The following is a 17229-nucleotide window of genomic DNA, read 5'->3' on the forward strand; positions in this document are numbered from 1 at the left end:
TGGATGCAGTGCTACAATGAAGCCAGCTCTCAGGCTGCTTCTCTGTGGAGCCCTCCATTCCCTTTCTGAGCTCCTCTCCCCAACTCCAGTTTAAACTGAAAGTGCTCATGGTCCAACTCTCACTCCATATACAAACAAGCCATTTCTGGTTTATGATGCTGGTCTAAACCCTGAGACAGATACTGGGGTTCACCCTGAAGATGAGAAAAGCAAAGCAGCCAGCCACTGGCTCTTACCTCTTCCTCAGACCAGAATGGAGATCCTGCCTCCAGGAATCCTCAGAATGAGATTGAGGTGTGAGCTGTCTCCTCTTCTCTCTTATATTCCTCTCTAGGGCTGGGATTAAAGGCATGTACCACCACCGCCTGGCCTCTATAGTGTGGCTACTGGTATTAAAGGTGTGTGCCACCACTGCTTGCTCTGTATGACTGACCAGTGTGGCTGTTTTACTCTCTGATCTTTAGGTAGGCCTTATTTATTAAAATGCAAATGAAATATCAATATACCTTATACATGCAAAGTGTACATTCTCTCATTCAGCTACTCCCCAGTGTCCAGCGTTCAAGTTGGCAAGTTTTATACTGATCCCAAAACTGCCCTTAGTTCTCCTTTTGGTCAGTTTTCGTTCTTCAATAAATATCCGTTTGCTTTCACCATTGCCATCTGACCATTCTTCTGTTGTCTAACTCAGCAGGACCTGAGCAGGTTTCCAGTTCTCAGATCTGCATGCTAAACCTTCTCCATTTCTCAGGACTTCTCAGTGCTTGTAGGGAGGGTGCAGCCTCCTGGCACAATGGAGACCCTTAACTGTCTGGTTCTGCACTGCTAGCTGACCTCTTTCATACAGAAACCTCTTTGTAAGCTTAAGTGTGTGGTCTTATCTCAGTGCTAAATTTGCAGATTAGAAATCTAGTACCTAGTTCAGATACTACAAAACAAAGCGCACACACACATTAACTAAGTATCCTCTTATCTCAAGATCTGGGACCACAATTTTGCATGAAATGTCATAGAATTTTAGAACTGAAGACATTCTTAAGAGTGGAAGCAAAGTGCTTTAGGAACAGATGGGATAGTAAACTTGCATGCCCACAGTAAGTGTCTTTCCTGTGATATGAACCTGCTGGTTTTGAGACCATGTCTTTATGTGGCCCAGGCTAGCCTGGAATTTGTCATTCTTCTGTCTCGACCCCATGAGTGCTGAAAAGGTAGACAGGTGCCACTACGCCTGCCTTTAGGCTGCCATTTCCCCAGTGGCCTGTGAGTGGGAGAGTTGTGTCGACTTTATGCAGTGGCTTTGCCTCCTCCCTGACAGGATCATGGAGGAGGTGGCAGGAGTCAAGGGTAACACTGAGACCCAGAAGTGATATTGAAATAATCTAGACACAAAGAATAATCTTTAAAACAATTAAAATAAGATTTAGGCTGAGGGCCTTTATTTAAACACTTTATTTAAAGTAAGTAGAGGGTAGGGTAAGCTGACTGATCTTGGTTCTTATCAACAGTGAGAAAGGCACTATTGTTCCTGGCTATGATTTCTTGGTGAACTCTGTGTGGCCAGAAATAGTTCGAGGACTAGAGGAAAAGCTACCCTCGCTCTTCAATCCAGGGAATCCTGACGCCTTTCATGAGGTAATGCCTTGTCATCTTAGTTCTTAAAAAAAATGTTCTCTAGCCTAGGGAAAGCCACATTTTCATTGTCATAGTTTTGGGCTTTGGGTCAATGAAAAACAAACCTGTGATAGTTGAGCAAGTTTTTGTTGAACTCAGACTGCTTCTTTCAAGTGTGGATATGATACTTAGAGGAATAAGAATGCTCTCATTGCATTTTAAGATTTTATTTCTATTTATGTGTGTGCGGAGGGGATGGGTATGTGCATTTGAGTGCAGTATTCAGAAGAAGGCAGATCACCTAGAGTTGGAGTTAGAGGTGATTGTAAGCCTCATGAATCAACAGTACACAGTTGACTGGAGGGATGGCTCAATGGTTAAGAGCACTGGCTGCTCTTCCAGAGGATGTGGATTAGGTTCCCAGCACCCACACAGTGACTTACAACTCCAGTTCCAGAACCCAAAGCCTCTTCTGATCTCCATAGGCACCAAGAATGCAAGTGGCACAGACAAACACTCAGGCACCAGGCGTGCAAGTAGCACAGACAAACACTCAGGCAAATCATCCACACTCGTTTTTAAAAAGAGAGAGAAAAGGAAGAAAAGAAAAACCAGTGTGCACATTTAAGTGCTGAGCTGTCTGTCCAGAGCACACTCTCCTCTTAGATTGTGCTCATAATTCAGCCCAGAGGATACATACAACAATTTCAACATTCCTTTAAAAAGCCCCAAGACTGTAGTGATGAGGCGAGCAGGCCTGCTTTTCGCCAATTGTAGAAGGAACAGCGGGCTGCGTCCCACCACCCGGCTTCCGCATGGCTAGCTTTACACCCGAAATAACGACACACAAATTGTATTCTTTTAAACACCACTTAGCCCATTAGCTCTAGCCTCTTACTGGCTAACTCTCACATCTTGATTAACCCATTTCTAATAATCTGTGTAGCGCCATGAGGTGGTGGCTTACCGGGGAAGATTTTAGCCTACATCCGTCTCTGGTCGAAGAATCATGGTGACTGCCTGAGGCGTCTGCCACATTGCCTTCTTCCCAGCATTCTGTTCTGTCTTCCCCTCCTACCTATGTTCTGACCTATCAGGCCAAGCAGTTTTCTTTATTAATTAACAAATAAAAGCAACAGATAGATAGAGACCCACCTACATCACAAGACCCTCATAAAGCCAGTATCATGCAGTTGCTTTCCATGAAAAGTCAAGTGTGAGCTGGGTAAGAGCTCTTGGTGTGGGAAAGCATGAGAACCTGGGTTCTGACTCCCAGCACTTCCCACACATGTGCCACACACATGTCCCTTTCTGGTGTGCAATGTTGAGGAAAAGTAGCAAGCCTTGAAGATGGCAGGAGGTACTCCTGGCGGGGCCCACTGTTGTCTTCAATGGCACTGAACATGAAGGTGGCCGTCCTGCCCCGGCTCCTGCTTCTGGAGCTTGCTTTGGTGCTCTGACCATAATAACAGTAGTTATGTGGCTTTCAAGGTGTGGTGGCCTTACTTTGTTCTACTCTGCCCTGGTTTACTTCCTTTTTTATTCTTCCCACTCCCCTTTTTCCCTTCTTTCCTGCCCTTTTGTAATTTAGGCTTTGGAGGATTTTCTCCTTTGGGCTGTTTTTCCTTCCACTCTTTTTATTGTTTCTGTGCTGTTGAAGTCACAAGAAGCATGTGTGTTCTCCCCTCTTCACTTAACAGAATTATAGGTGAATTCATGTTCTGTGGCCTCTTCCCCAATTGGACATGCTGCTTCCTGGCCCTTCCAGTTTAGTATGCTTAAAATTCGGCATTTCCTGGTGTTCACAGTCATCATTCCATGAATGACTCCCAGGTGTATCCTTTCTCCATCGACTGTTGCTCACTGAAGATGGTAGCACGGTCATTCCCTCGGAAGGCTTTATAGTGAGCCTCACTGATTGCACACTTTTTGTCTTTACAGTAAGTGCTCAGTTTACATTTGTCTGCAGATGATGACCCGGCTTTTCTTTGGGGAAGGTAGTTTGCTAGAGATGGAGCTCTTTGGCCTAGTAACAATCAGGTTACCTGTCTTCGCTGGTTGCTGTTAGGGTCTGATCTGGTGTCTTATGAACATCTTACGATACTGGACTCTGTTGTTTCCTGCACTGAGGACAAGCATTTCCATTCACTCTGCAGTGGAATATGTGCTGTGTCTTCAGCTGTCATCTTTCCTTCCTCAGGGTCTCTGTCCTCCCCTGACTCTTTGCTTTTGCTCGGGTCCTTTCTTCTTGGGACAGAACTTTTCTTCAGGTCTGTGTGAACTGCCTCTGAGTGTCCCGTGCTCAGTGTTAATTACCATCGCCGTCATTTCTAGTCCTGCTTGCTTTCTTTGGCCTGCCTGTTTAATCCATTAGTACTTCCAGCTGTCTAGAGGAGCAGCAACTGGTCTGGAGCTTCCTGTCCCAGAGAAGCCTACTGTGCTGTTGTCCTGCTCTTGGAGTGTTGGATAATGTGGTGACTCGTGTTTTCATCAGGTTGTAACCAGGTTTTATGATTTTAAAAACTACTGTGTTTCTAGATTAGATGCATAAGTGGGGTGAAAGAGCCGTATGGACTCTCTAGCTTATGGGGGCTTTCTAGTTTGCTGCGTTCTTTCGAGACTCATATGGACCATAGGTAACTGGGCAGAGATTTGGGCTTAGAAGGGAGCCTTTCTGAGAGAACCTAACTCCAGAATTCTAGACCAGGACCGAGCAGGCCCTTAGGCCCAGTATTGGTGGCTGCAATTTCTGTGGGTCTCTTGCTTCTTTCAAGAAATGCCGCCAGCTTGAAGCCTGTGCCACACTTCTGAGCGGGTGAGCTTTTATACCCTTTCAGTCTGCCCTGTTTTCAGAGACAGTGCAATCCCCTTGTCTCGGCTCCTTACACCTAGACTACCCCAGAGGGAAGAGTTGCCCCGGACTAGCTGCAAGAAATGTAAGACCTGTGGCTGTGACTCAGTGAGACCCTTATCTGCACGACAGGGTGTTGAGCCATTTCTAACTGAGAAAGAGCTAAGAAAGTCCAGCAAGGTTTGCAGGGAGCCTGGGGCTTAGGGGAAGGAGACCCCACATAAGGCAAGTGTGTCTTTCTGTGTTCCTAGCTGTGTCATGGTTCCCTTGTCAGACAGTTGTGAGGTTAAGTCGTTGCTGATGGCCCACGTCATTCCGTGCGTCCGTCAGCCCTCTGTCACCGCGCATCCACAGGCTGATGCCATGTCTCATCTGATGGAGGCTCTTCCTCATTTCCTTTAAATGACTTCTGCTTGTGGAGTGTGGAGAGTGCTGATGAATTATGCTGCTCAATCTCCAGTCTGTGATCCCATGCGGAGGTCAGGGCTGCCCTAGAACCGGAGTGCGTCGTTTAAAAAGCCCCGGGCTTCATGCGGGGAAGGGCTTTTCCCTACAAGTCCTGGGGACTGTCACAGAGCCACGATGGGCATGGCTGAACTCTCATGGGGTGGGAAGTTAGGAGGGAAGCTGCCTAAGGTCAGCAGCACTAGCCTGATTCGTGTTGAGCTTTACTGTCTTGCTTGTGGTTGTAAGCATATGTCTAGCGTGCTGACAGAGAAAATCCCACCATTTCTTATTGTTCTAGAAATACACTGTGAGCATGGATTTTGTACAGAGGTTTGAACGGCAGTGTGGATCCCAGGCCAGTGTGAAGCGACTCCGAGCACACCCTGCCTATCACAGCTTCAGCAATAAGTGGAACCTACCTGTTTATTTTCAGCTAAGGTCAGTCACTGCACCACATCCTGCCCTTGTAAATAGTCTTTTTTTTTTTTTTCCATGTTTGAGGCATAGTCTTGCTATGTGGCTTGGGCTGGCCTTAAAATCACGATCCTCTAGCCTCAGCCTCCCAATTCCTGGGGTTATAGGTGCCTGTCACACTCAACTGACTAGCATTTGCTAGTTAATTAACATTTTAAAATTATTATTAAGGCTTTTAAATTTTTTGGGAGGAGATAGAAAACTCCAGTAAGTGGTTTTCTAAGGTGGGAGAAGTGAAGATGTCCATGCGTCATTGATGCTGAACACCAAGAAAGCGCGTGCTTCTGGTGGTAGGAGAGAAGCTGGACTTGGAGTAAGCTGGACTCCAGGCCTGGCTTCGTTGCACAGTCCCTCTGGTTTTGTGATGAGGAGCGCAGACGGTGCTGGACGGCAGTCACTCTGTCCTGTCCAGTCTCCATCTGCCCCGGTCCTGGGCCTGTGCTTGGCTCAGTGTCTGAAGTGCAGGTGGTTATTTCTCTCCTCTGTGACCTCTGTTCCCTGACCTGGAAGACAGTGAGACTTTCCTTCCAGATCTCATGATCTGTCTTCTGTATCAACAAGCAAGACTGTAGAATGCTGAGAAATTCAGACAAGTCCTCAGAAGCTTGTTGGCCCAAGAAGCAAACAGAAGAGTTGCCATTTCTGCGTATCCTGAGGCAGGTGGGGCAGGTCCTGCCCAGACTAGCATTGCTGGAGCTCGTGAGTGGAGTGTTCGGTGAAGCGCATAGGCTTTCTTGTGCGGGTAGCCAGGTGCTTCACAGGTTGTGATGTCGAGCTCTGAAGAGAATTGCTGAGTAGAAACAAGCAGCAGCTCCCCCAATTGTGAGAGCCGCGCACCTGATTATTGTTGAACAGCAAAATTACAGTGCCCTGAGCCAGGTGTTCCTTGTCACCCAGGCCCTGCGCTTGCTCTTCACTTCCCACAGTCTCTTCCTCAGAAAGAAATTCAGGGTTGCTAAAGTGAGACTCAGGGTCTGCGCTGATGCAGTTGTTCTGGGAGCTTCAGTAGAGCCAGGGTGGGACACTCCTGAGTCCAGGGTGGGATTTAAACAGCACCGCACCGTTTCCATGAGCAGGACTGGGACAGAGAGACAATGCTGAGTCCCCAGAGCTCCTATAGCCTGGGTCTCAACTCAAACTGCGTTAGGTCCCTCAGCCACCTAGCAGACACATTGCAGTCACCCAAGCCTGCCTACCCGCAGGCCGCTCCAGTTCACAGAGCCAAAACCATGCTGAAACTCAGCCTGTCCCTGCAGAAACTTGCACTGTTCCCAGCTTTCCAGGCATTTGAAGGATTACTTTGTAAACTGTTTCATTTGTAATTTCAAGGTTATACTCAAATTATAAAGCGCAGCTCTTCTCAGTCGTTCTTTCATCTAAGAAATAATGCAAGTAAGATTTTGCGGAACTTTCCTGGGTGTTTATTCTGAGGAATGATAGCCCTGCCAACGTGGCTGAGGTCAGAGTGACCCTATCACCACAGATACTCAGGGTCGTTTAAAACAAGCCTGAGTCAGGACGTGGTGGCCCGCGTATACCTGTCACTTAGCACTTGGGTGCAGGGGGAGAAGATTCCAGACTGGACTGCTCTGGGAGACCCTGTCTCAAACAAACAAAAACCACAAAAGCTGAGGCCTAGGATAGGATTCTGGTATTCGGGGCATTTTCCTGAGGTGTGTGGATCAGTGTGAGCTGCTACACCTGACGTGCATGCGGGGTGGGGGTGGGGGTGGGGGTGGCTCAGGAAAAGGCAGCCCCGCCCACAGCCTTTCTCGTGAGCACATCGCAGCTTTACACCTGAAATAATTACACGGAAACTGTATTCTTTTAAATGCTGCTTGGCCCATTAGTTTCAGCCTCTTATTGGCTAATTCTCATATCTTGCTTTAACCCATATTTAGTAATCTGTGAAGCACCACGAGGTGGTGGCTTATCGGGAAGGATCTTAGCCTGCTTTCTTTCTCTCACAATTCTGTTCTGTCTACTCCGCCTACCTAATTTTCTGTCCTATTAAAGGGCCAAGGCAGTTTCTTTATTAACCAATGAAAGTAACACATAGACAGATGACCCTCCTCCATCAGTTTAGACATAGCACTGTGTGGCCTTGAAGTGTTACTACAAAGTGGAACTTAAGGAGTCTTCTTAATAAGGCTTGGATGATGTGTATTTGAGACTAGCTGCAAATAGCAGAGAACGTACAGAATAGTGGCTTAGTCTAGGAGTTTGTTTCTTACACAGTAAAAAGAAAAAAAAAATAGGTGTCTTGGACATCCTTGAGAATATCGGGTGTCAGTGGGCAAGAAAGGAGGCTAGGTAAGGGAAGCATTTGCAGAACCAGCAACACTGATCCGTGTCCTTCTTTCCCAGGTTTAGAGAAGTGGCAGGATCCTTAGAAGCATCTTTCACAGATGGGCTGGAAGACGCCCCAGGTAACCTTAGAATGGAAACAGCAGGTGTCCCTAAAGGGGTTAGCTGAGCTCACCAGCCAGCTCAACCCTGGTCCTGGGAGTGTTCCTGCCTTTTCTTGCCATACAGTAAGTTGTGCTGTAAGGACATTGGTTTAACATCTTTTTTTAAAAAATAATAATAATAATAATAAAATAAGACTTTTTCCATGCTGTTGAACCCACGGCCCCATAGCATGCTGGGCAAGGGCTGTGCTCACAGGCTGAATTCTCAGAAACTTCTTTCTTTGTGCGACAGAAAGAAAAGAGCCTTTTGGTTCATTGATTTTCTTGCTTTAGAGACATGATGAAAAGCAATGCTTTACAAAGTTCCAAACTGACCTTTTCTATCCTGAATGTGACATGTCAGGGCTGTACCCCTGTGTGTGATCACTGTCCACTCCAGACTCTGTGACTAGCACCCTTGAGGTTGGGCGCACCCAGTGTGGAATGCTGTAGGCTCAGTCAGCTGTCTGTGGACTTGAGCGTTTCACCTTCCTTCCGGTCCCAGCCCAGCCATGTGAAGGCTGCACATGGGTTGCGTGCTCCTGTCCCTTCCTGAGGACTCAGTTGAGCACAGCCTCGACCTCCTGGGATTCTGGGCAAATGGCAGACTCCTGACACCCCATTCTGGATAGTCATTGAGATGCATAGTATTTCTGTGTCACACAGGGTCCTGGCTCTGCTGCTCACGTCCCTGCTCCAACAGCCAGGTCTATCCTGAAACCTCCTGCTGGGTTGTGGAGTTGTTTCTGTTCCTCTCTGGAGAAATAGTCACAAGGGATTGACCTCCTCTGTGAGGATAGTAGCCGTGTTGAGGTAGGGGAAGACAGGGTAAAAACTGAAATTTAAGCCTTGCAAGCTGCCACATACCGTTGTGTGGTGTAAAGCTGCTGTGGTATAAAGTACACTAACAGATAGTTGTTCAGTGAGTGCCGTGTTTGATGCTGACTCCCATGCCTGGGAAACAGTGTCAGGTGAGTTACCGAACACTCACACCAGAGACATGATCTGTGCTGTTCTAGCATCTGTGGCCAGGAGGCCACAGCATGGCCTGTGCTTTACTTTGAGTTGTATGCTGATGGCAGCTCTAACCTAATGATCTACCCTGGGGCTGTGGTCTTTCTTCAGATGGAAGTCCATATTGCCTGTTGGCTTCTCACAGAACCTGGAGCAGCCTGGAGAAATGCTGGTCGGATGAGATGTTCCTGCCTTTGTTAGCGCACCGTCTGTGGAGGCTCACCCTGCAGATTCTGGCCCGGTTCTCTGTGTTCGTTAGTGAGGTTAGCAACATGCAGCCCCTCTGCAGTCAGCACTGGTGGGGCTTAGAGTGGCGTGTGCCTAACACCCACCCACAGGACATTCAAGGTGTCCCATGGTGTCAGGTCCAGCTGTGGGTCCCTGGCCACATGATCGTGAGTAGTTCCTGAGAAGTCCCATCTAATAAGTTTGTTTCTTAAAATCAGACTAAAGCACCTTGGAAATAAAATTTAAAATATTCACAATAAAAGTAAATAGGTTTAAATTTTACATAGTCATATGATTACCAAAATAATAGTAGTTACCCTCCATTTTAGGATCTCCTTATCGTCTTCTGCCAGTCAAATGTATTAACTCTTCACACAGTGAAGGCCAGAGCTTTGTCCCTAGGAGGTCAGTACTACTAAGAACTGGGCACCAGCTTTGGGTCCTTGCAGACCTCAGTCTTCAGAGCCACCTCAGGGACACGCTCAGTGACAGAAGACAAGCCAGGCCTCGTGGTGCAGGAATCTATAAACGGGAAAGTAACACCACAAAGAAGGCAGTACCATGCCAGGCGCACCCCACTGTCCAGAGCCGCAGAGGTCCAGTCATAGCTCTGCCACCTTTGCCCTGTGTACCTGGAATGTCGAGCACCTTGAGTCTCTGTTCTGTAATTTGACAAAATGGCTTTTGTTTGTGGCTGTGGTGAGGGTTTATTTCTGAGCTGAGGTGCTAGGTGGAATGGGAGCTCTGTGAAAGTCAGCCCCCCCCTCCTCCCTCCTGTCTGCTCACAGACTTCCTCAGACTGTTCTGCCCCACTGGCTGTCATCTGAGACAGCCAAGAACAGCAATTCCAAGGAGAGCAGGGCCAACCCCTGTCTGGGACAGACATGCTCTCCTCCTCTCGATGATGGGCCCCACACTCTGCAGATAGCTAGTGTGTGTGCAGATCCTGAGCACGCACAGATGCCCTGGGTCTCCGTCAGCGAGTGAGCCTTAAAATCTCTTCCCAGCTTTCTGACAGGCCCATTGCTAATGAAAGCACCAAGGAGACTAGAAAACCTTTGGCTGGCAGCAAAGACGCTTCCGAAGACCAAGGAAGCCATCCTTCAGAAGCACAGGCGGCGACCATTTCCAGCACTCAGCTGTTGTATGTGGTCTCAGACCTGGACAGGCTTCAGGAATGGGTGAGCTTCACTGCACTGGCAGATACATGGGTCTGTAAGCTGTGGGGTCACAGGCACCCAGCGAGGACATCTGCCCTGATGGACATTTCCCTACTTGTCCTCTCCACGGTCAGCCTCTGTGTCTTGTCTTTGCTTCCTGGGGAGAAGTCGACCACTCAGCACCGTAGGCTCCACTTTTCTGTCTTCAGCTCAGCTCTGCTGGGTCATGGCCTGTGGTGAACTGGCTTTCATTTGTAGTTTACTGCCCTAGATGTTTCAGAGTTGACACATTGAAAGGTCCGCGTCTGTTTTCTTTGTCAACCCCATGTTTAACTCTCAGCATTCAGAACTTTATGGGACACACATAGAAATTTAGCCTTCAGGTAGATTTTACTTTCCACAGATTATATTCTGAGAGATTGAATAAGTGCGTTGTCTTTTCTGAGGACACATGGTCTATTTATTATGAGCAGTTTTGGTGTCGTGGAGAGCTGTAGAATGAGAAATGAGTTTCTGCTTTGCCTTTGCCTTCAGTGGCCCTGTGCGCTCCTGTGATCAGAGCGTGACTCCCCCTGGACTGGAGCTTTGACCTCTACAGGTTCTGGCTCAGGTTTCAGCACTGGTTAATCACGTCAGTGTTTGCGGGTGAAAAGCTGCTTGTTCTGCTTGAAAGAAGAAACTAGGGTCCAAAATGTGTGTTTCAGCTTCCAGAACTCCTGAAGATAGTCAAGCCAAAACTTGAAATGATCGGCTTTAAGAATTTTTCATCTATCTCAGGTAAAAAAAAAAAAAAATTAACTCAGACTCAGATTATTTGAATAAGAAATAACAAAGTAAAATGCCATAGACTGCAGAGAGCATTTAAACCAACATCTGGACTCCATTTGTAAATCCTTAGTTCTTGAGCTTCTTCTATAAATGAGGTCCTTGTTTTATACATTGACATGATGTATTAGTGCACTCTAAATGCCATGGTCACATTTTAATGGAGCTTACCCTAGGCTGGACCAGTGACTCAGTCCAGCTGCCCTGTGTCCACAGCGGCCTTGGAAGACTCTCAGAGTTCCTTGTCTGCCCACGTGCCAGCTCTGAGCAGCAGGATTGTCCAGGGCCTGAGCGAGTCTTGCTTCGGTTATCTGAAGAGTGCCCTGGAGGTCCCCAGGCTCTACCGCAGAACTAATAAGGTCAGTGTCACTCCTGGAGAGAGCTTTGTGCTGTGGGGCCAAGGAGATGTGGGCCACAGGCAGGTCTTAGGGTGGTCTGAGCTAAGGGGCTCCGAAGGGTCAGAAGCCAGCTGCCAGCACAACCACACTGTGCACTGGGGCCTGTGCACTTTGGGTCTTAAGGAAAAGTCCTTTTTGTGTGTAAGTCCTGACTGGCTTGTAACTCTCTGTATAAACCAGGGTAGCCTCAGCCCCACGGAGATCGGTTTGCCTCTGCATCTTAGTGCTGGCATTAAAGGCCTGCAGTACCACAGCTGGCTTGAAAAGTACTTTCTTTAAAAAAGAAAGCAATTAAAATGTTTATTTTAGATTTATTTTACTTGATGTGTATGTGTGCATTGGGTCCCCTGGAACTGGGGTTACAGATGGTTGTGAGTCATCACATGGGCACTAAGAGTCAAGCCTGGGTCCTCTACAAGAGTAACAAGTGTTCTTAACTGCTGATCCTCCTTTTCAGCCCCAGGAAACCATTTAACATTTCTAAGTCCTATTTATGTAAAAATTTATTTTTGTCTTCATATAGTCACAAAAAATTTTAATTTATCTTACTCCTGCAAATTGCTATTGGAAATACCTGATTTTCCTTGTTCTTTCAGTGAAAACAATAGAAACAATGACATTAAAAATATGTTAGGGGCCATTGAGATAGCTAGTTCAGGGGGTGAGGGGGCTTGCTGCCAAACTGACAATCCTGAATTCCATCCCTGGTCCTCCCTGCTGGAAGAAGAGACCTGACTCATACAAGCTGTCCTCTGACCTCCACATGTGTGCCCTGACACAAACACCTCCACCTAGAATAAATTAAGAACTCAATAGAAAAAGATTATTTTAGTGTATCCTCTTGGCTAGATGGAGCTCAGTGGTATATAGTGTTTACTAGCATGCACAAGATCCTGGGTTCATCCCAGCACCAAGAAAGGAAAGGCTGGTGGCGTTTATCAGACAGAAGAGAGGCGCATGCTGGCAGGTGTCAGACTTTTCTTAGGTACTGTCGAAGAGTCATCTGAGGGAAGATCCTTTTCCCACCTGAATGCTCGTCTTCATGCGTTCTCACTCGGTCTTGCTCTCACATGACTGGTGTTCCCTCTGGTTGTCTTCCACAGTTGTGGTTAAGGTTCAGACTTAGTTAGTGCCTTTCAGTTTATTTAATATCCCAAACTCGGGAATTATAACAGTGGCCTGTGGCCTTCCTTTTGTTTACATGCTAGGCAGGGGCCTGTCTCCTGTTAGAATTACTCTTCCCATTTGTTGTAAGAATTTTGGGGTGCAGGAAATGATTCCTTGTTGTTGGACTTGGATTGACCACAATTTGTCTGACTGGGTTCCTTTCTCCTGTTACCATTGCTGTCGTCATTGTCATGGTCATTATCGTCATGGTTATTGTCGTCACCGATGCCGTCGGTTAAGAACAGGACTTAAGTCTGTAGCAGGCTAGCTTGGAATTCATTCTGTAGCTGAGGTCACCTCCAGACTCATTGAGTCTTTGTGATCACACCCGTGAGCCACCATGTCCAGCTTCCCTTTTCATGCTAATATTGGGACTGGAAAAGCCCTGCAATTTGTACCCTGTAATCCCAGTCCTTGGGAGGCTAAGAGGAGGATCACAAGTTTGATTCCATCCTGAACTGCAAAGTCAGACTCTGACTCAAAAAACAACGAAGTAGATTTAGTTGTCCAGTAGAATTATCACTTGGAACAAAAGTATCTTGTTCTACTGTTTGTTGTTGGACCTGAAGCTCCCACTTGTCTGGGAGGGGCTTGAGCACATTGCCAGGCGTCTTCCATTTCCTTCTGTTTTCTGGGCATCACGGTGTGTGTTTAAGTATGCACAGCACATCAGTCTTCACCTATAGAGCAAGGAACCAAGTCCCCTGTGCCATCCTTGCTGCTTCAACAGGATGATGTAAAACCAGCCCTGGGCCTCTCCTAGTGGGAGGAGTCAGGACTCAGTGGCCTGCATCCTCCCTCAGAATCAAGCCTGACCCTGGAGAAGAGGGCAAATCGGGGGAGGGGAGCTCCCTCTTGGCACACTGCTGTCCCCAGGTGATTTCTGTGGCCCTCTGGTTACTTTCTGTGAGGGACGAACTGAACACTGATGATAATGACTTTTTTGTTTCCTTATGTCCTTAACCCCTATTGACAATGGCATTCCAGGAGGTCCCCAGCACAGCCTCTTCTTATGTGGAGAGTGCACTGAAGCCATTTTACCAGCTGCAGCACGGACATGGGCACAAGGTGAAGCCAGCAATGATGAAGCACTGGGTGCAGGAAGCTCTGTCTGAGAGCACACACAGGTAAGCTTCTGGCTGCTGGAGAGGTGCCTAACTGCACCCTGGGCACGGGCACGGGCATGGCTTCCTCACGGACATAGCAGCAAGCAATCACGGACCTGTCAGTGGGCAAGGTGTGAACAGTCACTTGGTCCAGCCCCTCCCTCACCCACCCCTTCCACCAGCAGTACAGTCAGGCTGACCTCCAAGGGCATCGCTACTGTCCTCCATGCTCAGCTGTCCCTCCAGCTGGTTCCACTAGGTGGGGACGGCTCTGGTGAGAAGAGGAAGTGTGCGTGTAGACTGTGATCATTGCTTGTGTTTAGAACTGTGTTTTTATTTGTACACGGGGAGGTCAGGGTTCATTACTATCTTGTGCCCAAGGTACTTTGAGACTGTGTCAGATGTGCTGAACTCAGTGAAGAAGATGGAGGAAAGCCTGAAGCGCCTCAAACAAGCCAGGAGAGCCCCAGCCACCAACCCTGTCAGCTCTAGCGGTGGCATGAGTGACGACGACAAGATCCGACTGCAGCTGGCTCTTGACGTGGAGTTCCTGGGAGAACAGGTACCAGCAAGCAACTTAAGCCTGGCTCTGAGGGCCTGGCTATGGCCATGGCTGGGTATCACCTCCCTAGGGCTAACGATAGAAAAAAGTCAGGCCCAGCTTGAGAAGGGGGATGCGTGCCAGGAAGTGGAAGAGAGAAAAGGTAGAGGGACCCAGAGCATCCCCTCCAGCTGTCAGCGTACCTGCCCTTGCTGCCCAGAGTCCCGAGCCAGCATCTGGGCCTGCAGCCTCTTGCCATGTGATCGTCAAGTCATGGTGGATGGCTGATGGCAGCATGTAGACCTCCCACGAGGGCGTGCAGTGATAGCCTTCTGCCACCAAATTTACAGATGTGGGAAACTGCTATCTTGACAGTTTGGGTTTACACATAGCTTGTTATCCCAGCATTCAGGATGCTTAGGCAGGAGGATTGCCATGGGTTGGATTGGGAGACTATCTCAAAAAAGAGACAGACAGCCTGAAGCCCACAAAAGAGACTGTCACCCTGGCCAGAGTCTAGTGTAGTGGGCTGAGATTCGGACATGTTAGCTTCTTAGAACGAGAAACGTTTGACCCAAAACATACAGTTTTGCAATAAGCTAGTCCTTTCTTCTAACAGAAGATGTATCCCTCCTTCCTTTGGGAACTCTTGCTACCTTAATGAGGGCAGGGCAAATCAGATTGTCCTGGTTTTAACGGGGACCTCTTCCCAAGTCAGATCTCCTCACAGTGGCAGTTCATTCTCATGACCTTTGCAGATACAGAAGATGGGCTTGCAGACCAATGACATCAAGAGCTTCTCAGCCCTCGCAGAGCTTGTGCTTGCTGCCAGGGACCAGGCGACTACAGAACAGCCCTAGGCATCCCAGCAGGACCTGGAGCGTGGAAGAAAGCGACCCTGTCCCCTGAGTCACCCAGCAACAGCCTGCACCCCTGCCCAGTATATGTGGGCCCTCTTTCACCGAGAAAGAACTAAAAGCCTTTCCATTGTATGGAAGATAGTTTTTTATGTCATTTCAAGCTTTTTACTATAGTTTACTGAACAAATTGTTTTATTTTTATTGTAAATCTTAATGTAGACAAGGTGATTTCTACAGTAGGATTAAAGTAAATATCCAAGTGTGGCTATACTGCCCTGCAGATGAAGCACTGGCCAGCAGGGCATCACCACAGTGTAGAAACACTGTCTCCAGCCCAGGAGACACTGCCAGTCCTGGGCCTCCTCAGAGGCTACACGATGGCCATCTCATCTTGGCACGTAAGAATAGCACTTCTGATCTTGCCATCTACTCCTCTGTCAGGAGCCAGAGCTGACAGCAAAGATTCATTTCCTAAATAAAGAAAGTGTCTTCTGCAAATGTGTAAGTTATTAATTCAGTCCAAGTGGCCTTCATCATGTGTGTCTTCAGCAACACAATTCCCTTTGGCAGTTAGAAGGGTCCTGTCTGTGAAATCTCCTAGCACAAAATTCTGTCCCACACAGAGACCAGTCAGCCCTGTCTGCTTGCTGGCTGTTACAGGTGCATGGAATGGACTTCTACTGAGGAGCTGTGCTGTCTCTAGGTAGTCACTAGAGGTCATAGCTGTGCCTTGAACTCACATCCTTCCATACCCAAGGGACCCCTGCCTATCCTTGTTTCCTGATGGCTATCCCTTGATCCTAGAAGGAGAGAGCATTGTCTCCACCCCAACTCCAGTATTGCTGTTTCCCTTCCACAGAAAGGTAGCCCAAGTCTGTCATTGAGATGACTGACAGGTGGGATTTAAAAGCAGAATAAATACTCCAAACTCAATAGCCAGTCTATGTAGTCACACATGCACACGGGCCTCAGCCCAGTGAGTCCGAGGTCCATAGTGGGCCCTGGGGCCTAATCTCTTACCCTATTGGCTGACTCCAGACCATTGCATTCCAGCCTCCCTGCCATGTTTCTGCACTTGAGAGCAGGAGGATCAGGCCACAGTTAACAGTTTTAGACTTGTGCTCCTCCGAAACAGCCCCCATGTTATTTTTCCTTAGTTTCCCTGTTGAGACTCAGTTTTAATTCCGTCAGGTTTAAAGTTAAAGTGATCCACTAGTCTAGCTCCCAGCATATACACTTAAGAACCTGTCTCCAGTGCAGTTCACCGCGGCCTGTAAGGACGAGGCCTGCCCGTCATTCAGGGGCCTACCCGCAGCCCACGGTCTCCTTAAGAGCGCGCCTTCGTGTCTCAGCCTCCCTTCCGTGACCACAGATGTGTAGCTGAACGCAAAGAAATGATTCTGCTCTGGAGGCAGAAGTTCAAAGTGTTGTTGCCTCTGCTCTGAGGGCCTGTGGCTCCAACTGGACCCCATGCTGTATGTCCCGTACTGCAGCCCACGGGGCACTGGGTGGGATTGGAGTGAGCCAGCAAAGCTGGAAGAACTGCTCGTGCTGAGGGCTACAGATCTGTGAGCAGCAGCTCTTCTGCGGCTTCGTAGCCTGTCCGTCACAAGGCAGAGCTCAGTTGTGCTGTGATACCAGGTCAGCTAGCATAATGGCACAGGCCGGGCACAGGCTCCTCTGCTAAAGCAAAGAGCTGTGGGGTGTCGTCTACTGTGCCGGCCCACAGTCCTGGTGTGGTGCACTGACCGGGAGAAGGAGGTGGCATGTGGGGACCCCAGTCACATGGGACAGCCTGAACATCTGAGGCAGCCTACGTGGCCCTGGCACCTCTGATTCTTGTGCCAGCCCCATGATTGCCTCATCAGGGATTCCCATTATGGAGTGGGGCACTAGATATACTCTGGAAGAGCCCACGCTGCTGTAGGGGAGGGTGGCCTTCATGAACTCCTGTTTTCTGCTCCCTAAGGGACCACTCTCAGCCTGGGTATCAGTTCACCTCTGTTGTTTGCCAGCCACTCCTGTGAGCTGCATCTTGTCAGCCTGATGGGATTTAGCATCAGCCAAGCAACCTGTGAGGGAAGTCTCTGGGTTGCG

The 17229-nt window shown here is 48.3% G+C and overlaps 1 protein-coding gene across 1 annotated transcript in view; it reads left to right on the forward strand.

The window, feature by feature from the left end:
* The window catches only part of Cog2 (component of oligomeric golgi complex 2), a 29617-nt gene extending 13987 nt beyond the window's left edge, over positions 1-15630 (forward strand). Inside the window, exons 9-18 of the mRNA XM_038312612.1 lie at positions 1506-1632; positions 5208-5347; positions 7751-7812; positions 8959-9110; positions 10083-10256; positions 10940-11012; positions 11277-11419; positions 13613-13752; positions 14113-14293; positions 15031-15630. Of these exons, the coding sequence (XP_038168540.1) occupies positions 1506-1632; positions 5208-5347; positions 7751-7812; positions 8959-9110; positions 10083-10256; positions 10940-11012; positions 11277-11419; positions 13613-13752; positions 14113-14293; positions 15031-15132 (1294 nt within the window). The 3' untranslated portion in view covers positions 15133-15630. The remainder of the gene's footprint in view (positions 1-1505; positions 1633-5207; positions 5348-7750; positions 7813-8958; positions 9111-10082; positions 10257-10939; positions 11013-11276; positions 11420-13612; positions 13753-14112; positions 14294-15030) is intronic.
* Positions 15631-17229: the final 1599 nt, after the last annotated feature.

Source organism: Arvicola amphibius, chromosome 15 (assembly GCF_903992535.2).
Source record: "Arvicola amphibius chromosome 15, mArvAmp1.2, whole genome shotgun sequence".
Lineage (NCBI taxonomy): Eukaryota > Metazoa > Chordata > Mammalia > Rodentia > Cricetidae > Arvicola > Arvicola amphibius.